General features: G+C 31.3%; 1 protein-coding gene across 1 annotated transcript in view; it reads left to right on the top strand.

Annotated features, from left to right (window-relative positions):
- LOC132941110 (zinc finger protein ZIC 4-like) overlaps nt 1–10,731 on the top strand; it is a 39,727-nt gene extending 28,996 nt beyond the window's left edge. The window contains exons 2-4 of the mRNA XM_061009011.1: nt 8,009–8,178; nt 8,327–8,535; nt 9,550–10,731. Coding sequence (XP_060864994.1) covers nt 8,009–8,178; nt 8,327–8,535; nt 9,550–9,709 — 539 coding nt within the window. The 3' untranslated portion in view covers nt 9,710–10,731. The remainder of the gene's footprint in view (nt 1–8,008; nt 8,179–8,326; nt 8,536–9,549) is intronic.
- Nucleotides 10,732–25,766: the final 15,035 nt, after the last annotated feature.

The following is a 25,766-nucleotide window of genomic DNA, read 5'->3' as shown; positions in this document are numbered from 1 at the left end:
TGGAATAACTATTTTTTTTCTTGTCGACGTTTATTTCCGACCACACTATTGACTCGGTCCGATCGTACCCGCCATCATCGTCGCTTCTCTTGTATCATAATTTGACAAAAACCCAAACGACATATCATTCGTATTGTACAAGTTTTTACGCATTACGAATACGTATAGGTAGGTACATAATGGTATTATACCGCTACTATACAATATAATATAATATTATTATTATATACTCGATGATCGTCAACTATGGTATTCGAGTAATAGTAACAATACGTAGAAACGCAATCTTGCCTTTTGCCGTTGTCAAGAGGTGATTGACGATCTCGGTGGTCAAAAGGTACTGAAAACGATCACGGGGATAATTGACCGGATTTTTCGATCAGATTCGCTGTCAGTATGACAAGGGTGTAATGAATCCTGGAATGTTAGCTAGATTTCACTGCAATATATAGCATTATTGTGTTTGTGTGTATGATAATCATTTATATTTTCGGTGTAAAAATATAATATTATATACGAGGGGAATCGCGGTACAATCAGATTATGATTATTGATACCAAGGATCCATTGTTGAACGCCGAGATGTTTATCGATCCGCAATATTTGTCGTTTTTCTGCCCGAACGTCTTTATGTTATATATATTTGTATGTGTGTGTATAGAAGAAAAAAAACGTTTATTTTTTTCATTTTAAAATTCGCTCAATGTAGCTCACACATAATACGAGAATACGAGTCAATCACACACGCACACGCCCGTTTGTGTGCAATAATAATGTAATGTGGTCTGTGATAAAAGGTATATTAAAAAACGGCCGGTGAGTACCTATAGCTTTATGCACGTTCGTTAAAGTCTCTTCCAGTGCGCACGTTCGTCACCGAATGAATTTCGAAACACACGCGCTTTACAGCTCTCGATATCGCTCCCATACGTGTAACATATTGTTATTAAAAATAATCCGACAGACAGACAGACGGGACGTCAACCGTTTAATTAACATGACATATTATCATCGGCTTAAATCGATATCCCTATCGTGTTATGACAGTAATAACAACATCATCAATCAATGTTGTCCGGATGGTCTGTCCGATTAACTTTTGGGAGGTTTAAATATCAAATACATATAATATATTACATTATTATATGTATATAATGTACATGTATATCAACTAATGCCACAGTCGATGTAATGAGTGATCAAATTTGCATAACTAATATGATAAAATGTTAAACGTCCATTGCCCACGTGGTATATATATAACTGTATAGGATATAAATATTACCTATATTGTTTCGAATACGTATTATTATATGCCTGATCGTTTTGGTTTTTCGATGCTAAGGGGATTTTCGTATAACGATACTGTGGGATAGAAAAAAAAATATTAATGACATATCAAGATTTGGGGGGATTATATACCGACAAAAGGTGTGTATAATGGATGAACGCAAAGTGATTCAGGGTATTTTTCAACGATAAATCGATTTAGGATTTTTTAAAACAGATGGGTTACAATAAAATACGCAAAGTTTATAGCTCGTGTACGATATACCTATATTGTTAATTGGTTCACTGTAAACCAATATTTTTTTATCTAGTCACTTTCGTCGCACCATAAGACTGCAGGTGCAATATCATATTATACCGCGTCCGCGTGTGCTAATGTAATTATAAAGGTAATAAAACATGATTCGTATACAACAGTTCTTACGACTTACTATAATATGTAGACATCCGTAAAAATAACATTATCCCCTCGGCCCTAAGTGAAACGAATTATTTGTCCAATCTATTTCCTATGCAAATGTTTGGACACCGCATTAAATATATATATCTGAATCACTTTTGCAGTATTGTTTACTGAAGCCCCTAACCGTTTAGGGGATTTTCGAGTAGGCATTCTAAGTTTTTATCACGCCCCGTATGATAAATTGTCGTCGGTTCATATGTATGTATGTGTATGTGTGTGTTGTATGGACGATATCCATTTTTCCACGAAGAGAGCAGCTGCAGAATTGGTCGCCACAATGCAAGACAAATGGTCCCTAAAACATATATTCCCCTAAGCCAACGCGCAGATTTACCGAGAATATAATAATGTGTATAATATTGTGATATTTTTTTATTTAAATATTTTCAATTATCTATTATCAAAACTACTACACCAATTTGAATCAAATTGGTCGATGTTTGATTCATATACTGACAAACGCGTTTAAACACTTGTGTACCTTTGTATAGGTAGGTACCGAATTACTAAGAAAAGTTCTACTGGTACATAAAAACTTAATCAAATGTTGTGTACAAAAACTATAAAACAGGTTTTTAAAAAACACAGAATCTATACTAACCGTACTTAAATAATTGTCATAGACTACTTGTTAATGAATTTCGTCTCATATTTAATATTAATGAAAACAAATTTACAATAAGTACTATTAAAAAAACAACATTAAAATCGCGTGTACATTGGATATTATATAGTTGTGGTTGAATAATACGATATTCGCATATTACGTTTCTGAATAATTATTAAACGATGGTATAATAATAAAATGCGCTGGCCGAACGCGCGAAACAATAAAATAATGTCCTGAGTAGAACAAAACCATAAATCCTTACGAAAATACATGTAAACCGGTAACGTTCCTCAAGGCTGTTATGATTTCTTTTATATTGTACAACCCTTTTGTGAAGCTGACAAATTCTGTGTTTATAACCCTTATTATTATTACGTCTCTTTATATTACGTTCTTGCGCCTGTCATGCGTTCGTTCTATCTCCCGCCCCTCGCACATACGAATCACAGAAATATATACCAACGCGTATAATATATATGTATATGGTAATGATATCCTGAGATAAGTGCTGCTGCTGCTGGATGATTGAAAAATAAAAGATGCATATGAAAAAATAAATAATAATAATAAACCGAAGACGGTTCTCAGGAGTTACCCACTCATTATATTCATACGAGTAAAAAACAACCGCAGACGTTGTTTAATTCATATATAATAAGCCATTTTATATTGTAAATTCATTACGGCGGTTGTACACACAATCTTTTAATTGTCCGCGTATAATTAAAACTGCAAGTGGACTCGTAATTTGATTTGTAGTGTCGTTTGTTGCCGGACCACCGGAATCGAGATGGCTATAAATTATTATGTATACGCATAATATTATGTTATATATACGTATATACAGTCATCCGCAGTGTGTACGTCGACTTACTATATGTAGGCAGGTATATATTATTATTATATACAATATCACTGTAATACACGCGGACGTATTATATAGTAAAGTGGTTGACGGGAGGAAAAAAAAAGTGATCCGGTGTTTATATTATATATTTTTATTTCATTTGTTTTCTTCATTCACATTACACGCGCGTATAGTATACTTCATACCACGAACCGTCGCGTCTCGTAGGTATATTATATTATTATACTTTACGGTTATTTTATCATCGCGTGTTTAGGTGACTATAATAATATGACCATGTCCACGCGTATACAGCACGATGTGACGGACACGACCCAATGGTCGTCGCGTGCTTTAGATATCGCGTACTTACCATAAATTAATATAATGTATTATAATAATATTATAAGGTATATTATTATTGTAATGTTATGATGATATTACAATACAATACACGTGCTACACGTGCCGCTAGATGTTGGAAAATTATTTAATTTCGTTGTTCATTAACACACGTGCTGTAGTTGTTTGTAATGTTGCCGAAGTCGAGCGAGCTGGTTTGCCCGCGGGTGTACACCGAACCGTAAACAATAGAGAAAACTCGGTGTAATAATAATATTTAAGGCATAACATTGTTTAAACAGAATCGAGTCATCAATCAGTAATTATTGTTATTATTGTTTTTATTTTATATTGTTGTTATGATTATTATTATTATTATTATTATCATTATTGATACCTTCGTACGGTAGACGATATAGGTACTCGTACAAACGAAATGATTTGCGTTTATTTGTATGCATCCAAAACAATAGAGGTGTTGCGCACACGCATTCCGATTGGCTGACAGCCTGGTCGCATTATATATTTAGGTACTTATATATTGTAGGTTTATTATGTTTGCAGTAGTAGCCGCTGTATTGAGAACCGAATGCCAGTATAAGTATTGGATTTACACATTATACCCTTTTATATGGGTCAAGATAGTTTGAATTCAACGTTTTTATTTTCATCGACATACCATACTAGGTATTATTATTATTGTGTATGGTGGTGGGTTAGAGGATGTTTACCAATAATAATTTATGATGATGTAGGTATAATAGCAACTGTAACGGTAGGAGTTATCCAACATCGTGTTTAATGGCCGAAATGTTATATAATATAATATTATTTTGTCAATCTAAGTGCGTAGCTTATCTGTTGCGTGTGGTCTAAATGTCCATGTTTTCTAAAAAGAAAAAGGGCTCAACTGGTGTATATACGTGCGCGCTAGCGTTTTAGAAAAAGTTTATTCTAGGAAACCAAAGATTGAAGAAGAAAAGAAGGCGAAAAAAATGTGTCCCGTGTGCAATATTTATGATCAGGCGCACATACACGGGCGTTGGGTCACAATGGACGTCCCGTCGCGAAGGTGCTGGCCCCCGTTACAATTTAACACCGGGTGGGTATTTCTTTTCTGTCGATTCGTTCAGCACCTTAAAGTCCTTTCGGGACCTATATATACCGTATAGATATTCAATAGAGATTTTATTAAGTAGCGATCTTTTGTAATGGTCCTCTTCTCTGGAGTCATTGGTCATCGACGCTTCCGTCCGGCAGATGTATACCCCCATTGTCCAGCTGCTCGTGGTGGACCCACGCACGCACGCGCGTACGTTCTATGCACCTACGATAAATATATATACCTGACAGATATGGATTGACTTTGCCGATGATATTTTATTCGTTTTCAATATTATTTAAAGACGTATTTATTCTTGGTGGCGACGGCGGCAGCGGTGAATGGTGGTGGAAACTGGAAATTCAATAATAATAATATAATAAGTACTATACCGTGAGTCGAATTGCATCGCGCTCACTCATCGCTGATTCAAACGTGATAAAACAATAGGACTATTTGTAAGGTCGGTGACCGTCGGTGTACACGCCGAATTCATATTTCAGAACACAAATCTAAGATATCTACATCTAAACTCTATTGTTCCCTTTCGATGTTACCCTCGAATTTTCTTGTGCGCTGGACAAGTATAAGTTCTTGAGCCGTCACCGGGCTTACAAGTTAATGCGTTCTAAGTGAAATAAATCGCGTCCGATGCATGTTAGATACGTCACGGACGGTACGTGTAAAATATGACAATAGAGAGTTTAACAAAATAAAAAAATAAATATACAACAATAAAAATAAATAAATAATCGTTTTAGATCTATGGATACTATTGGTTTCGATTTGTATACATATATTACTCCGTCAGGTGCATTACATAATATTTAATATAATATTATACTTGTGACGAACAATCGACATCGATTGATATTGCGTAATACTTCACCGGTATGCCTATATAATATTATTGATTTGACCTTTACACAACGTATTACACATTTGATTCTTTCGTAAACTTACCGGGAAAAAAGCTATATCTGAGAATCATCACTTGTGGGAGTCAGATATTAATTGTCCATCGGTTTATAATAATAGATTATTATTATGACAATACAATACGCGTCCAGTACATGCTACCCTTACGTGATGCTGGAATTTGTTATTGTTTTTGTTTCCTTAATAAGTATACATATTTCCTTATAATCCTACGCTAGACCGTTTTCCGATTTGTAGAAAAAAAAAATAAATACATTTCAAACCATTTGCGATTGAAATCTCCGGTAGAGGTAGACAACATATTATCTGCAGCTGTACCAGCCGTGAGTGGGCACAATATTCCGGAGACGCGTATATATCATCTACGACGAAATATAATACTTCCACGTTGTTTTCATTATACGTATCTCAAACCCATAAGTCATAAACCCGTTTAGTTGTACTTTTTTTAAATAACTCATTAAAAATTAAGAGTCCTTGGAAATGCCACCCAATTTATGAAAGAAGAATAGCATAGGTACCTGTATAGGAGCAGGAGGACGAAGCAAAACGAAGATTCTTTTTATTACACTTATCTTTTGACGATGTATGCATATATGTGTACACGCATACGCACACGTACGTATATTTTTATTGCATTCCAGTCCATTGTATGCCATAACATATGTAAATCGTTAAAACACTCATCTCCAGCTCGTTTGTATAAGGTACCTGTATGCAGGCGTTCCGGAGTCGTTAAAAACGAAAACATAGCCGTTACGTGTCGCTAATCGTTTATTACCGATAAGAAACTGACCCGCGACTTAGGCGCCGGGGGAATATTCGCTTCCACTGACCACGTCGTATATTGATATTGACCGTAGTTCGATAGTAATATAATATTATTTTATTAGCCGACGCGCGTAGGCGGTTAAATTATGTAAAAACGAAATACGTCGTCTCTAATATAATAATATAATCTGGTTGTATTATTTTTGTTTTATCGTTTGATATATTATTATTATTATGTCGTGGCCGAAAATATTACACATTTGTTTTTTTTCGTGTATTTTTAATAGTCTGTTAAACGACCGTCGCGTACCTTCACTACTTTATCATCGCCCGAGTCCTACCCCTAAAACGTATTCCTATATATAGTATACGTATTTAACGACTATACCTATATACAACGACATGTATAATGGGGCCTTTCATATTACATTATTGTACAAGAACAAAACACTGAACACGTCATCACGACCGGTAGTCCGGTTCCCATATGGAGGTGTGAATCCGTCTAGAACGTTACCATGTCGATTGCCATAATCAGATTGTCGATAACAAGCTTTCAACTCCTTTTCAACTGTCTGACCTTAGTGCGAGTCGATAGGACGACGGGAGGGAAAATGAAAAATATTTGCAATGAATAACAATATCGGTCTACGAGTTATAGTAAAAGAGGTCATAGGCATACCGTGTGACCAACCGCATAAACTCCAATCATGTCTGAATCGTGTAATTGCACGTTAATAAAAACTTCGGAATAAATTATGTTCGTCAAAATAGATATTGTGACGATAATAGGTGGGATGGGAAACATGGTTCACCTCCTGTAGTCAATATATTTTAAATGCGTAATAATAATATATTATTATTGTTGTTATTTTTTGTATACATTTTGAACAAGAAAAATGTAGGTACTACCAAATATATTTTGAATGGAAAATTCTATCCCTAAATAACTCTATACCAATGCAATGGATGTGAACTCAATTTACACGCTAAAAGATAATACGATATCATGACCAAGGACATATTCGTCAATCTTAGTGTCAATGTTACACAAAATTTGGTCTCACAATAAAAACAGAAAAATCTTTCTTTCTTTTTTTTTGGAGAAATCGACGATTCGATACGGGTTACGTATAAAGGTCTTTTGTATATTCCCATACCATTTAGAAGAGGATTTATGGGCTATCCGAGTAACACAAGTGAACCTTAACTCCAGAAGTAACGATATTGACCACACCACGCACAACAAAAAAAAAGGGTCTCGGACCTAAAATCTTCAAGGTTTTTAAACGACCTTTTTTTCCTTCTATACCGTCAATACGTAGGTATTGAATAAGTAATTTACTGGATGTCTTTGTTCCGAAAAATTCCATTACTATAGGGCATAGGCTTACTACACTATCGAAACGAAAACGATAAAAATAATGTACATTACCGAATTTTTGCTGTAAATTATTGTATAAGAACGCATTGTGTGCATTTGACAGTTTCCTAACCTCCTGCAGTAACACTGGAATCGCTTGTATTATTTTGTGATTTTGTTCATGGGCCACGTGATGCACAAATACTGATCGTTGCAATAATAACTACGGTGATAATAATAACAATAACAATATTAACATAATATTTTTGGTGTTTTTATAGGCGAGAAACCGTTCAAATGCGAGTACGAAGGATGCGACCGTAGGTTCGCCAACAGTTCGGACAGGAAAAAACACTCGCACGTACACACTTCGGACAAGCCGTACAACTGTAGGATATCTGGCTGCGACAAGTCGTACACTCATCCCAGTTCCCTCAGGAAGCACATGAAGGTACGCATTCGGTTTATTATACGTATAATAATATTATTATCTCTCCAGAGACCAACCCGCCGAATAATATACTCATTACGACACATTCTCCGGGCGGCGCTCGATTCAGTCGTTTTAATATCTTATTAATTTTTATTTATCTCCGTAGGTGCACGGTAACGGCAAGATGGACAGCGACGGCAACTACGACTCGGAAGACTCCAACTGCTCGTCCGGTGGTTCGATCAGGGTGACCGACAGTTGCACGACTGCGACGCCCAGCATCGTGTCGCCCGTGGATCACCATCACGGAGCACAGACGCCGTCCGTCCTACACCCGACGGCACTGCCACTTCCCACACCGCCAACGTCCGATTGGTAAGCACGTCTTAAATAAGAGTTTTCTTGGGCTGTATATTATAATAGTAGCTTTATACGATGGAGAAAAATCTTTTCGGGCGCCGACTGCTGACGTGTATAATATGACGTTCCAATGAGAAAAAAATGTTTTCACCGACAAAATAATTCAATCCAATATTGACCATATTTTCCAATATTATTATTATTATTATTATTATTATTAACCATCCTCTACTCATCATCTAGAAACTAGTGGAAATTTCCGAAAAAACATTTAATACAATATTAACTGAACCAATAAATAAAACCATAGCAAACTACTTGATTATTTTTCCTCTACAAGGAAAATCTATGATTCATAAAATATATATTTTGACAACTAAAACCTTACGAAAATTCGACCAGAAACAAAAAAAAGTATCCATAGCATATTTTTGTTAAAAAAATTAACTATAGAAAGCTTAAGATATAAGTTTAGAGCATCTTATCACTTATCAACCAATTCAATTTATTATACCTTGTTGTTATATTATAATAAATATATATTATAATATATTTATGTATGTCCCAATAGATACACAACAAATGACAACGTGAAACGAAACATATATTTCGAATTTTTGTACATTCAACTATAAGACATGTACATTGTACAAGGTATACAACAATACGATATACGTATTAATCGACCATACAATAATATACTATGAGTAGATTGCACGAAAGTCGTCGGTCTGAAAATAATTCGCGGCGTGAAGAATAAGAAGATGTATTATGTTATAATGTACTTCGTTATTTCCACCATCGTCTATATTATTATCATAACAACATATTATTATTATATTTTATTATAATATCTTTTCCGCGTTCTCATATTATAATATAATTGAAATATATTTTTTATATTAATAATAAGATTGAGACGCGCCTGTTATACAACTCGACGACATGAAATCGCTTTTTCTAATGTGTGCATAATAACATTATTCTATTAAATCGATTGTCTAACAGTGATCTTCTGACCCTCTACAGGTACATGAACACCGGACCTGGCGCGCCGTCCATTCAACCATCGTCCGTCGACCACGGTCACCACTATCTGACCGACCTAAACCACCATCACCATCACCATCACCCGCACCACCACACGTCACTGATGGCACATCACCATCACGGCACCGCGGCTTATTGAAACAAATCCCCCGCTTCGTATTACGACACCGCCGCTGCCACAGCCGCCACTTCCGAATGGAGGTAGCACACCGCCACCGTCGTCGTCACCGGTGATGACGATTGCAACGGTTATTGGTGATCATAGCAGTGGCGAGTACATTCTCGCCTAGACGACGACATGACACACACCTATAAATATAATTTATAAAATATAATATAATAATATAATTATATTCAGTTATTACTATTAGGTATATTATTATATTATATTTGCGGATAAATGAGCATTTCGTTTTGTATTTATCTGACGACCGATCATCGTAAAAATTTGATAATGCCATTCAATCATTGTGCAGCGCGTTTGGATGTATTATCGTTTATTATAATATTATTAGAAATAATATGTAATGTATTATATCATATTGTTTTTAGTTTTAACATCAGCTCTCTATCGTTTTCCATTACGATATGAAGTGGGGGCCACCTGTGATTTATATTATTAGTATATAATTTTTTTTTTTAGTGTAATTATTATCGATGGGTTATTTTAATTTTCTTTTAATTTAAAGGTTCTCGTGTATACTTGACGACGTTAACGATACTACAGATGTTTTTTTTTTTTTTTTTTAAATTGCATAAAATAGTATCGTATACGACTGAACCCCTCTGTTACTGTGCCTTTAAATTAAATATTTAAAAATTATGATTTTTTTTAAATATCAACATTATAACATGTATACCTAAATGTTATTGCATATTATAATGTATTTGTAATATTATATTGTAACCATCCAATCAAAAAAGAAAAGAAAAAACTTCCATTCATTTACAGGCACACTGTATTTGTACAATCTTGTATTACTAAAGAATTTAACTCCGAAAGAGTATGTTAGACCAACATACACATTCGGTTTAACGTAGTAAATTGTATTATATTAGTGTATCAAAGGCCTATATTGTAAAAAGAATATTTATATATACGTATATATTATACAAATAAAAATTTTAAGTGATATGAAAATAAATTTTATTTGTGTTTTAAAAATTCATCGTTCATTGTTTAATAATCATTTGTGCAGTGTATATGTACAATGTTATGCTGTACATCAGCTGTTCTACATCCAACCGTATACCTATAATAGGTATAACACGTACAATAATGTTCCTTTTGAATCAAACGCACATCCGCGTGAGGTAATAATAATATATTAATTCCTTAGTCTAATAAATTTTTAGGAGGTAACTGAACAAAATACGGTGAAGCCGTCCGTACCCGGCCAACGCACGAGAGGGTAATGATTCACTCATGTGAACCAAAATCATAATTTTTTAGTGTTCTCGAGGCACAAAAGACGTCGTCGGCACAATATTGTTTAAAGAATAATATGCTTATACATCAGGGGCGTTGTTGGGCTTTCATCGGAGAAACGAAAAGAATAAAATTTAAAGAGTTGTACAAAATCTAATCTGTTATTAAAGGGTAGTACACTAGTACCTGTATATTATACTATTATGTTCGGCATAAGAATTCAAATATTATATTCGCACATTTTAAAAGGAAAAACTATACATTTTTATATTATAATAATATGAGCAAATCGCGATCGTAGCTAAGACGTAGTCCGCTGTGTATTGTTCGAATAATATTTATGCCTTATTATTTCAACCTTAATATGCACAATGAAAAATCACTATAGAATAACAATTATCGTGTAACCTGCAGGAATGATCGTAAGTAATATAATCATCTCTTTCACTGTAAATGCTGATAGAAACATTAGGCTCAATAAAGAATACTATATAATTATATAAATGTAAATACCTACAATTTCCCCCCCCCCCATCTGATTTTTTTCCAACTTATAAATAATAGTAGCTGATTTGTATGTCTTGTTGAACATTGGTGGACGTGACTATTACGATATTGACCATCAACGAGTAAAAACTTTTCCGAAAGTGATAAAAAAAAACTATTCAGATTATACAATTATACCTATATACCTAATCATAATGATCGTATTGAAAAACGTTAGTTCTTTAACTAGTTTCATTGAAATCCCATCCCGGTACACTATTTAGTATTTATTGACTACATTTTCTATCGACCTAGCCGATCAGTCTTAAACTGGTTTCAAAAAAAAATCTGCTTTAAACTATACGACTTATTCTAAAACAATTGTAAATGTACCTATACATTTTTTTTTTACATTAATGCAAATAACACGATGCGGTGCCTATATCTATAATATGTATAAAATAATATTTGAATTGGTCGGCGGTAATTTAACGGATAAGTTCATTTATGTTTATGTAAGTAACAAGTAGGAATATAATAATCTATACTGAAATAATATGCGTTTGTATAATATGTGTACATTTATTTTAATAACGATGATAACCGTTTTGACTTAATATCTCAAGATGAACCCTTAAATTGTACACCTGAGTGAACTGTAAGTTTGTATAAGTGTTAAACATTTTGTAATTTGTTTTAAAGGGGCCGTTGTTTAGATACTTGTTTGAAATCGTATGACGTTATGCAAAAATAGCACTATAAAATAAATATTTAAATATAATGTTTTATCGCCTCCCACGTATAGGTACCTTCAAACGAATACTCGCGATATTATCCCGTTTTGTTGACGTTGTAAGTGTATTTTAAATTATAATATGATATGATAATGTAGAAATATTTACATACAATATATTTTGCCTATGATACAGCGAAGAAATAAAAATATTAGGGACTCATCAATGCATTACCATTAAGACCAACATATTATATGGATGATGATTACCTACTATTAGTAGTATAATTTGGGAGAGAGTAATTCTGATATTTGCCACTGTCTGATTTTAAAAGCCGCCCAATTACTGTTGTTACAAAAGCATTTGTAAAAAAATGTAAACCATTTTTAAAGTTTTGAATTTTTGAAAAAATATATAATATCATGGGCACCTACTGGCAACCGGTAAATTAGTATTACCGACAATAATAATTAATATTTTTGTAGTTTTTTAGTTGGAATTAATAGACTTGTGGGCATGTGTATATGAGATATTAAGATTTGTATGTGAATATGGTGTGTGTGTGTGTGTGTATGTGTATTGATGTGTGTGAGTGCTTGTTGTATGGAGAAACATATAATATATTATTATGTATTATTTTCAGTGTGAGCTGTTATACTGTTTATTCTTCTTCTGTCGAACGATCAACGGAAAGACGCGGACATATACGCATTAATCATAACATGTATAATATTATAACTTATAAACAGGTACACATATTTTACAAAGATTTGTTTGTGAGCATGTATACAAGTACAACAAAAATTATATTTTTATCCTAAATGATTTTAATTTTCAAATATTATTATATTCATTCTAGCGCGCTAATGATGTATTAACTGCCACAGTAAAAATTCTAAAAACTTAACAACTTGCAGTGGTAAATTTATCTGAGATTTCTAAACATCCTTCGTTAATATTTAATATTTTTCACTTTTTCAGTAACCTTATTTAATAGCAGTCGTGTTTAGTTTAGTCGTGTTTCAGTTATTTGAGCCAGTCAAAACGTCCCCTCCCCTATTAAATACTGAAATGACTCCACTGGGAATATTTCTATTTAGTTATAATGATACGAATCGAGTATCTTTTTACCACTACTATATCTGTGCCCTGGATAAATGATAACAGACAGCAGTAATAGGTACTACGAATATAAACAAATATATCTTCAAATGGAATTTATTTCCATGGGTGGACTCAGGGGTGGGGCAAGAGGAATAACCCCCCCCCCCCAAATTATGAATCAACCCTGTACCAATCGGCAGTCAGTTAAATAATTGATATTCATATAAGTACACTCTTATCATTGCCCCCTACTATAGCCCCAGTGCCCTCTATACCCACGACTAAAAAATAAAAGTCCCTCTGAAAATCATATCCCCAGCCCGTCTACATTATAATAATAATATGTTTATTACGCAGTCGGGTCGTCGTCGTCGTTGAAATATTGTTTCGTTTACCGTCGATCATCCATTCAATCATTGTACCCGAAACGAGAAAAAATAATAGCGAGGTAGACGGGCGTTGTCGTAGAGCGCATTATTGAGTCTGCGTATACTGCTGTATACCTATACCTATACTATATCTACCCATTCTACCCATAACGACTTACTATAATACGTCTTATAAATTATTTATTATAATGTGTATTCCCGTAGGTACACGATAAATAAGACTATCGGATTCCTGAAACGTTCAATTCGGTAATCGGGCCGGTGGATATATTTGAATTTTAAAAATCTCGTTACACGGGTTAGAGGTGTATATTAAATTATATGCGTTTGTCCAACCGGTTCTCAAAAGGAATCGATCCGAACCCTTTACCGCGTGTCAATTGTATAATATTCGTATAATCATTTATCATCAGCTGCCGCGGTGGTAGCACTCGAATTTGTACAAAACCATTGTCCAGACTAATTGTTTAAATTAAACATTACACTTATCTGCCACAACCATCTGAGAATACATTAGTGTAAACACGATGCGCGGCTTGTGTTATTCTGTATAGACGTATCATGTATATGCATTATGTTTTATACGATAGACCACCGCCGCTACATAATTGTACCTAATAATATATGTAAACGATCTAGTAAAATGTCAAAATTACAATCGATTTTAGACAGTGTAAAATAATATGTCTTATATACTAACTACTTGACAGTGTTTGGAAAGAACGCGTCCGTCGTCATATTGATTTACGAAAGACTCGTTAAGTCTGCTTGAACGTCACTCACTTGGTCATTTAGGTTTAATATCAAATAGAACGTGAACCGGAACTGAGTTCATATTGTCGAGGGACTTGAAGAATTTTTTGAAAGTTCAAGTAAAGTTATTTTTTTTCAAATTTATTTTTAGTATTATTATTCTGTGACAATTGTATCTACATTTTATCCATATGGTGGTATAGATAAATTCATATTATTATGCAATAGTAAAATTTAGATTTTTTTGAAATATGTAAAATGCATAATAACATTGTATATGAAATGGAGGTCAATGCGGGATTAATTTAATAAAAGTATTGATAAGGACACTATGGTAAATTTGTTAAAAAATAAATAAAAAGTGATATTATATTTATTTTATCAATACCTATATTGTATTCCTTTATTTTATAGTAAGTAACTAGCTACTTTTTTGCATTATTTACTATATGTAAATATTTAATTAATTGAATTATGTATTCATACATTATAATGAAATCAGAAATATTTATAATATATTATTTGGTATTTTGTATATTACAACTTATTTATAATGCATATCTATAGTTCAATATACTTGTATTGTTATAATATTTATAATAGTTGAATGGGTATGGATTTGTAACTATAAAGAAAAATAACATTTTTGACTTTGCAATTTAAATTTATTTAGCATCAGATTTGGATTCTATAATTTTTTTTTTTTAAATGGTACCCCGCAGTTTTTATAATATATTGAATTTATTTAAAATTGTATTTTACTTTATTTTATTATTATAGATACCCATATCTAATTCTATGTTATTTAATTATTTTATATTTACATGTATACATAAAATACAATTTAAAAAAAAACTATTATTATGAATGTTCATTTTCTTTTAAAGAACAGCCTTCGTAAGTGCCTTGTACGTACGGTATCTATCTTACTAATGCACAGCACATTAAAATTTCTACTATTTTAATCATACAAAATCAGATAAACTAAAAGACAAAAATAATAAGTAAATACGTCGTGTTAAAAATAGTTTTTAATTAATATAGGTAGGACAGGCGTGCCTATTTTCTAGGTAGGTACTTATCCAAAACTCGTTTATCAGGAATTAAATAAAAAGGGAGGTCAATTAAAAAAAGGTGCGTAAGTGGATGTCGCTCTGCTGTACAGTAGGTTACAAGTGGGTCACTGTAATGGATGGTGTTAAATTTGAATTCAATGATATAATATCATTGTATAAGAAAAACAATTCTGAGCGAAAACGGTCCGGCAGCCTATGATATTACCAAGTATATTTGATGATATTATAGTGAATAAAGTAATTTATATATAACCTATTTACGTGGAACCTTGTTTTAAATTTTTAATCCTTAGCTATAAAAGTTGAACATTTTATAAATTTTTAACTACAAAATAATTATTAAATTATAAATTTGATAAATGTTGTCAAAATTTGAACTTTAAATGCTTATAAATAATAATTGAGCCTATGTATTTTAAATATTTTTCAACTGCTATTAGAACGATATATCATATTTTACTCAACAGATAAAATTTTATTGATATTTATAGAAAAAAAAACTAAATAAATTGAAAACTGAAAATATCCGTAAACAGCTCAAAATAAGTCAAAATATTTGGAAAATGTTATGGTGTATAGAAAATGCTAATATAAGCATTCAGTCAAAATTTAATGTACCTACGGTCATTTGTTTTAGAGTTGCACCAAAAACCAAAATCGATTTTCTCAAAAACAGATTTTGCGGAAAAATTCCCGTTTTTCCTTTGTTTTTCACGTCGCTTTTGAAAACTACTGGGAAAATTTTACTTTTGACCCCCCTAAAAACCAATGATTTCCCGGTAGTCGAGTTATGGACAAGTACCTACATAGGTAACTTATAATAATTCATATTGTAAATTAATTAGGTACCAAAAAAATATAACTTCTCAAACACTGTGTCTATTGGTACTGGCGGGAGAATGTATTAGAATGTCTATAAACTTACGAACCAGTTTGTATAGTTAAATTTGGCATGCGAACTATAATTGAAATAGAAAACCAGAATAGGTACATTGCAGATCACAAAGATTTCTGTAAAAGAACATACGATTTATAAATATACCGTATAGGTTTACTGAGTACTTATATAATAATATATAAGTTCTTTGGATTTATCATAGTAAATAATATATTTTATAATATCTATGGCATAATATATTTTATAATATCTATGGCAATCGTCAATTGTCGAAATTCGTCGGCGACGGTTAACAATTCTAATAATTTCAGCAATACAGAATACTATTGTATTATAAATATAATATATTGTATATTTTGATTTCAGTGAACAAAAAAATAATAGGCCACAAATATAAACGGACAGTTCGTTAAACCGGATAAGTTGTAACACAAACTCGCAAATTTCGTTTGATCAGGTTATTTTCATAAAATATTTCGATACTTTCAAGTTTCAGCTCATCGGAGTGGGATGATTAGATAAAGATGGATGAAGATAGCTGTTTCTTCGGCGATGGCGGCACTCTAGCTACGTTTCACCGGAAGAGTAGATGTTTACGAGTGAGTTTGTTTTCATATTATTACCTACTATTTTACATTTACTTTTTAGACTTAAATTAAATATTTATTGCCACGGACAATCTGTTAACTAGGTGACGTAGAAGCATTTATAAGTTTAATCCCAATAGCGCAATGTATAAAATACGCGAGACCGTCTTCGTTTCACCACGCCAAGTTTAATACGCACCTTTTTGAATGTTATACTATACGCCGGGTATCACCTTAGGTTTGCGCGAAGTATTTAAAACAATATAATGTTATTAATCTTTATATTTTATATTTTTATATACATAAATACATTATACACCTCATATATTTTATTAGCATACTTACACCTTTTTTAGTGTAGTTTATACCCTAGATGGCTATAGATATAGGTATTAAATGTCTTGCAATTATATATTTTACTATAATTATTAATTTCATTATAATATAATATAACAATACACTCTAAATTAAATTAGTTGTTATCAAGACAGGCAGTCTTAAAACAAACTCTTTTCTGGACGTTTTCAAAACGTATTATGCTTAAAAAAAATTGCACAGTTGTCGTAGCAGTCATTTGCTAGATCAACCCGTGTGACATCAAATAAGAATTATTCTTGTTTTTTTAAATAGTTTTTTCGAAAAATATATGTAACATGTATAGCTCATACAATAATGAATTTATAGTTAATGGAAATGCGGATGTTTATACTTCATAGATATTTTTTTAGTTAATAATCGTGTAAATAATTTGATTAAACAATAAGGTACTTACCTACTCATCACTAGTATCAATTTTATTATATTACGTGTAAAATCACCAACACAAGGTGTGGACTGCGTTTAAAAAATTAAAAACATAAAATAAAATATAAAATAATGTTGTAGTAGAAGCTGGAAACTGTAGTTTATTTTAATTTATAATCCAATTAATGTAACCGAGGATTTAACTATTAAATTCATCATTGAATGATTAATCAGAGATCACTTTGGGATAAATGTAAATTAAATTAAAAATAATTAAAAAACATTTTGTGAAAGGAACAAGATTACTGCTAATATTTAAGTCTTAATTATTAACAAATAAATACAAATAATAGATTTTTTAATAGCTTTTTACTATTAACATTCAGTGTAAATATAGTTTCTGATCGACTTACCAATATGTAATAAACATATATGTAATAAAATAATTATTCATATCAAATAATCCTAACAATTTAATGCAAGGATTCTCATAAATTGATCTTACAGCAGCCTTAAAACACCAAAAATACATTTCTACATCATTTACAAAATGTTAGTTCCCTATTATGGTGTAGGTATTAATACAAACAATAAATTGCTATTCGAAAACACAATTTCGTATACCTATTATTATTTACTAAATACCTATAATTAAATTAAACTAAAAATAAACATATGATTACATACTGAGTGCCTATAATATAATATTATATATGAAAATTGAATCTTTATTACGAATACTTATCGTTTACACAGACCACAAGAAAAAATAATTAAAAATATTAAAAAAAAAAAAACACACATCATTGTAAAAATATAGTTGGTACTATAGTATTTGATGAATTTACTGTATACGTTTATGGCTTTATGTTAACTCTAAAATCCAGTAATCACATTTTTATTTAATAATTCATAAAATACAATATGCTCTTATAAAAATATTCTTGTGCTTCTGATATCTATTCACCACCTTAATCAATAATTAAATTGATAAACGAAAATAATAATTTAAATAATACCTATATCATATTATTATAATTCAAATTCAAAATTATAAACTATTTTGGTTTATTGTCATATCAAATTTCAATGAACAAATTGTTCCTTAACACAGAACTCTTTGATATAAAAAGTTGCATTATATTATATCCGTGGATTCATCATATTGACGTGCCTAGTATAATATCTATCATTTATTTAATCTATGGCAAATCTCAAAGTCGTTGCAGAAGACACAGTCGATTAAAAATTCTAAAATTTCAATAAGCAAAGAAGATATGAGCAAAAAACTTACTGCGTTTCGTATAATTTTATTTTTCATAAATCACAATATTCTAAGTTCTGGCTGTATTCTGGAGCGTTTCCTCGTGGGCGTCGCAGTTCACACACGTCACGGATTCCGCCGAAAGAGTCGATAATTAAAGTAAGTTTGTTTTTATATTCTTTTGGGGCTTAAATTTACTTTTAAGACTTAAAACAAATATTTAATGTCACGAAAAATGTGCTATCCAAGTGTTGTAGGCGCATATTTTAGTTCCGGACTAGAAATGTATTAAATACGCGAGATATAAACGTCGTCGTCGTTTTTCCAGTCCCTGTTTGTAGAATAATTATAATTAATAGGGGCATACCTCTATACAGGGTACTTAATATAAATATATAAATATTTTGGTTTAATTTATAGAAATATATGTTATGACTTATAACTGATAATAGTCATAAGATACAATTTTAATTAATAACTGATAATTTTTTTTCCAAATACAAGTATACAACGTTATAAGTTATAGGTAACTATTAATTTAGTGTCACATACTTAACTTCTATTGTTCACCTAATATCTATATTCTATATCATAGGGATTAGGGATGTATAACCATGTACACATAAAAGTATATTCACGGAATGGTCAACTGCCTATCCTGACGTGTGCGCACTTATGAATAATATACCTACTCATATACTCGTATAGGTATATAAATAGTGTAATACTACATACACGAATGTGTTACCTATTATGTCCCTAAAAGTTCAACAGTTATTATTATATTTATTTATTTTTTAAATATAGGTAGGTACATTACAAGACTCTAATTAAAATCACATTTTTTTTTATTTTTTTGAATTCAATGTTTTAAAAATTATTAATTAATATATAATTTATTGGTATAGTACTAAATAAATTAACGAAATAAAACAAACACAACTACTATAATCATTAGTAATAATAATATATCCACGTATAAATTATTAAAATACAAAACGAACAAACGAAAAACGATTCTGAGCAAAGATATCGTTAACTAATAAATAATATTGAGATTAAAGTAATTTATTTTTTCGGTAGAAAATCGGTATAAATATGAATTATAAATATTTTTTTATTTTCATACCATGACGCGTGTGTGAAAAATTGTTTATATTAAGTGTTTAAAATGTTAGATTTCGGTTCGGCTGATTGTCCACCCCCTCACTCTTCCGCATCAATACATCAGAAATTATTATTTATAATATTTAAATATAAGCTGCATTTTCTGAATTTTCTAAAACATTGCTTTCCAAGCAAAGAATTCGTTTCATATATTATCAACGAATTGAAAAATGAAATTCGAACATTTATATGGGATAAAGTCAATTTTATAAAAACTTATTAGAAAAAAATTAAATACAATTAAATAAAGGTAATTTTTTTCTCATATTTCTTATATTTCTAAAATATCCATCATCCGTCGGTTAGAACCATATATATATTTTCTATGGTTAGGACGGTTAGGTTATAATTATAAATAATCTATAGCAAATGACAATCGTTTGAGACGAACAGCGATTCCAATACGTACTCACATATTTCGTTCCATTCTGGTTATTAAGCTAGGTGCCTATTTTTATAAATGTCATTAATCTCAATACTTCCAGACTGAACTTTTGGATCGGAGATATGAAGACGCACGCTGCATTTTCCTTGACGGAGACGCACAGCTCTGACACTAGACAATATTATATACTCGAAAGGAACGCGTTTCGTCGGAATAATAAATAATTACGTAAGTTTGGTCCTTCTACTCTGTTGACGCGGTAGACCTAATGTAAATATTTATTGTCAGACAAACTTATATACCTGCTAGACGTAGAGTAGTTTTTAAAATCCAGTTGTTATAGGTGTACAAAAATTAGGATATTATGAAAAATACCATAAATTATAATACTTTGCCTACAAACTGTTAATTTATTGTTATAGTAGAATAATTTTTAAAATTTTAAATTAATGATTAGGTAATGCTTTTATAAGTAGGAAAGTAGGTTTTTATACCTACCTAATAAAATAAGAAAATACATAATGATTAATGTTATTTAATATGATTTGTAAGTACATAGCAGATTATACCTATCACTTGGTGACGATTATGTTTGTTTTATACGTTCTTCGTAATTCAGTTCCGTCACGATAGTTTTAGTTTTCGTTAAATGTGAAACATACATTTTCTATGCATACGGGATATGGGCATTAAATATTTGGGTTTTAAGAGAACACCTCAAACGTACGTTTTATTTTGGGGGTTTTACGGGATATACCTATGGGAAATTTTCTTCAAATTTTCACATTTCACTATTTGATATTGTGATATTATTTGTACCTAGGTTAAGTTTCTGTTTTAGAATCGATCGATATGTTACCTAGGTATATCACATTCTTTAATTTAAATTCTAGTAGTCGAGTATTGGACAAGTACCTACGTAACTTATAATTCGTATCGTAATTTAATTACTAAAGAAATATAATTTCCCCAACAGTGTCTAGGGCCACCGGCAGCAGAATACATTATAGAATGTCTATAAACTTGTGGTCTAGTATATGGTTAAAATTGGCATGCGACCAACAACTGGGGGCTTGTTCTGGAAAATTTAAATGATCTAATAAGGTTCATCTCATTATTTGAATTAAATTAATTTTTAAGCGATTGTTGTGTTAATCAATTTTTTAATTTATTTCATTCAACACACTCGTCTCAGTTTTCTAGTACCTCTAAATTTGTCACAAAATTCATATCGATCATCTCACAGCTTTCATATTCAAAACCAAAAAAATATGTATTTTTATCTTATTTCAATCTTTTTCATCGAACACCAGAATATATTACAGATCATAAAGATACTAGTATTGTACTATTGTATAGTAGATAAGTTTCAATTGGCGAGATGTAGAGAGAGATGGAGATGGAGCGAGATGTAGACGGATGAAGATAGCTATTTATTCGACGACAGCGTGTGCTGCAGTACAGCTAGGTTTCACTGGAAGAGTCGATGTTTATGCGTAAGTTTGTTTTTATATTATTTTGGTCTTACATTTACTTTTTAGACTTGAATTAAATATTTATTGTCGCGGAAAATCTGTTAACTAAGTAACATAGAAGCATATACGTTTACTACTGCCTACCAAAGGCGCAATGTATAATAATAATAAATTATACGCCAGTCCGAAAATCCAAACGCTGTCTTACTCGTAGTCGAGTTCTAGTTGATAACTGACTTGTGAAGAAATGTAATTTTTGTTAGGTATAAAAATAAAACTAATAAATCCTTGAATACAACATTTAAAAATACAAACTCTGTGTAATAAAAATTAATATTAGGTATTTATTGGTAGGTTTATATAATATCTGTAGACTGTAACGCATAGGTCATTAGAATATTGTAGAACATTTTACTGCATAAGATGCGTGTTATTTCACAAATGGTATTCGTCAGTGAACATTTTCAAACTGGGAATAAGCAGATTGAAATGTGTGAACGTTTCAGTGTTTCAAAGACTAAGTTTCGTAGCAGATTTTGATTCCGTCACGGGGTATGTATTTTCTTATTTCTCAGTAGGTTTTTTTTTATTATAGTTAATTGATCAGGGGATGTATTGCCCGAAAATTTTCAATATTTGTATTTTAACTATACTGGTATAAAACTATTCGGACTATCAATTAAGTCGTGTTCAAAATTAGAAAATTGGTGAGGTATGATATTTTTTTAAGCAATTCTTTCGAGTAGGGAATTGGCTCAATGATATTTAAATATTTTCACCGATAATCAAGTACGATGACTTGTAGGTAACTAGAGACTGAGTGAATAGAAATTAGGAAGTGTGTGATATGGCGAAGATAAGGAAATGGGTCAACAGGATTTCAGAATGTTTGGTGTATGAAAGGGAAAGATGAAAAAGAAATGTAAGGTTAGGGTAGGTAAGTGGAGTGAGAGTAGCAGATATGAGAATAATAAGTAAGGTGTTAAGGTACAAAAGAGGATAGAATAAGAAATTAATTAGTTAAGGGTAGTGTAGGGTAGTGTACATATCGTAGTGAAAACAAGAGAAAAAAGGTTGGGTGGTTCGGTCACTGTATGATAAGAGATAGTGAGAGTGGCTATAGAAGTTAATTTAACGGAGAAATGATGGGCGAGAAGACTGAAGAAGAGATGGATAGACAGAATACCGATCATATGGAGGTGTGGAATGAGAGTGGCTGAACCTGTATATAGCTGTGAGAGACGGGGGAAGAAAAAGTGTAAAGGTAGAATAGTTATGTTAACAATGCCGAATACGTAGGAAAAGATCTTGAATTGCAAAGGCCCTACTGACTCTTTGGCTTCAACTAACCATAGGTTTACCTAACTAACCTTCTTATGACTCATTAGGACACTTTGAATAAAAAGATCCTGAGTTGCAGGTTGCCGAACTTAAGTGTTTGATTATCAAGTTGATCCTTTGATTGTTGACACCTTAATCCATTCTATGGATGAAGCCCATAGATAATAAAGATGTTCCCCTCAAAGACCGCTGATAAGACCATTATGTCCTATCCATACCTTTATTATCTATGATGGAGCCATACCCAGCTCACTCGTGTAAACTTGTTGCCGGTTGGGATGTCAGCGCACTATTTGTTTTCCATCTTTGACCCACGCGTAGCATACCAAATGTACGATTAAGAAAACACTAAAATGATTGGGTCAGAGAGGGAAATAAATGGTGCGCTAAAAATCTGACATCCCCCCAAAAAATACGTACTAATAGTTCAAACAAATCATAAAGGCCAACTGTAATAAATATTAATTTATGAAAAAGTATATTAAAAAGCATTATTATTATGAAATGAAACAAAACTATGAACTATGGACCGTGACATAATATAGGTATTTCTATATTTTTAGCTCCATAATTTCTGTTAAAATATTAGGAAACTGTATTAAGTACCGTAAAAGTGCTAAATTTGAGCTATTACTTAAAATATTATATTCATAACAAATTATCATAGAAGGTTAGGTACTGTTATTCCACATACTTATTATAGTTTAATTTAACTACAACATTCTAGTAGAGTCTGATAAAATTTGGTTCCACGACTTTGATCATACAAACTTTAAATACTAAACTATGGGTCTGAAATTTAGTTAATATAGATCTAAATAATCCAAAACATATATTGCTTCAAAATTTAAAAATAAAGTGTCTTGTATTGTTGTAGGTAGGTAACTTTCAAAAAAAAAACTAAAAAAAATCATACTTGAAATCTATGTATAATATACGTATATTGTAATAAATGTTCAAATGTTGACTATAGTACATTATAAAAAATTAACTTAAGTTCAATATAATACATTATAACAGGTGTTCAAATAAACATTTCATACCAAAATTTTTATTAATTCACACAGTCTCTCTACAATTTTAATTTTTTCTTCAAATTATCTATAGAATATAAATGTTTAGTAAATTGGAAAACTTGATTAAGTATTTAGTCATTTATCTAAAAGAGATGTGCCGGGTCGCCACATTACTATATCGAGGGGCCATGGTGCAAGTGTCATCCATAAATATCATAACATATATTATATTAGAAATACAAACTTAATATTTCACTAACAGTAAATATTATAAAAAAATATTACGAAATATACTATACTCATATTATATTATGATTGTATTAGTTACAAACTCTTGAATTAAGAGTTATGTTTGAGGATTTAATTAATTTCCTAAAAGGAAATGCCTCAAGGTTGCCTCAGTAAGTTTAGGGACCGTAGTTAAAGTGCCGTCCACCAATAAATGACCCGAAAAAAAACGATTAATTCAAATATAGAAAGTACTTATATCATATACTTTTATCAAAGTATGATTGTGTTAGCCACAGTCTTGTGTAAATTATATTGTCTTATGTTTTCCCAATCTAATAATACAAAATACTGAAAGTTAATGAAATCAAAAATATTAGTAGGTACAATAGAGAGACTGTGCATTGATTTACAAATTTGTCTTAAATTTACTTTTTGCATAGAGAATAATATGAAGGTGGGCTGGGCTTAGATGCTGATTGCATAGGCGCACATTCAGTCTTAAACTTGGGAGTGCTAAAATTTTTTAGAACGAAGTAACAAAAGGGGGGCTTTGCCCCCCACACCCCCCTAAACAGTAATACATACCAGCAAAATATTAAATCAATTAACTACAATTTTTACTAATTAATAGGTCAGGATCGTCCAAATTTTCACTACTTTCATTATTTTCGTTTTTATTGTTTGTTTTATTACATTCAAATATACTAAACATATTTAAGTAAGTAATTTTATATACGTACGCAAATTAAATATAAATCACATAAACTACTTTACACCGCACAAATAAATTGTTGGTATTTATGTAGAAAAATGGAAACAACAATAAAATAAAATTAGTCAATATCAGAACTGTAGTCATTTGTCACTGACTCGAGAACACGATTGAACAACTTAATAGGTAGAATCGACTTTCTTTGATTCATAGTACCTACTACACTACTACTAAGAATAGACGGTTGAAAATGTCTATAATATTATCATTTATCAAACTAAATAATATTAATTTTTTTTTTTTATTATTATTTAAAAGCCGCTAGTATATATAATATTAATTAATAATATTATATTCATATCAATAAACCATAACACCGGTATACAAAAACAAAATCCTATTCAG

Source organism: Metopolophium dirhodum, chromosome 3 (assembly GCF_019925205.1).
Source record: "Metopolophium dirhodum isolate CAU chromosome 3, ASM1992520v1, whole genome shotgun sequence".
Classification (NCBI taxonomy): Eukaryota; Metazoa; Arthropoda; class Insecta; order Hemiptera; family Aphididae; genus Metopolophium; species Metopolophium dirhodum.
The sequence above is the reverse complement of the archived record's forward strand: the minus strand, read 5'-3'. Positions and strand labels throughout refer to the sequence as shown.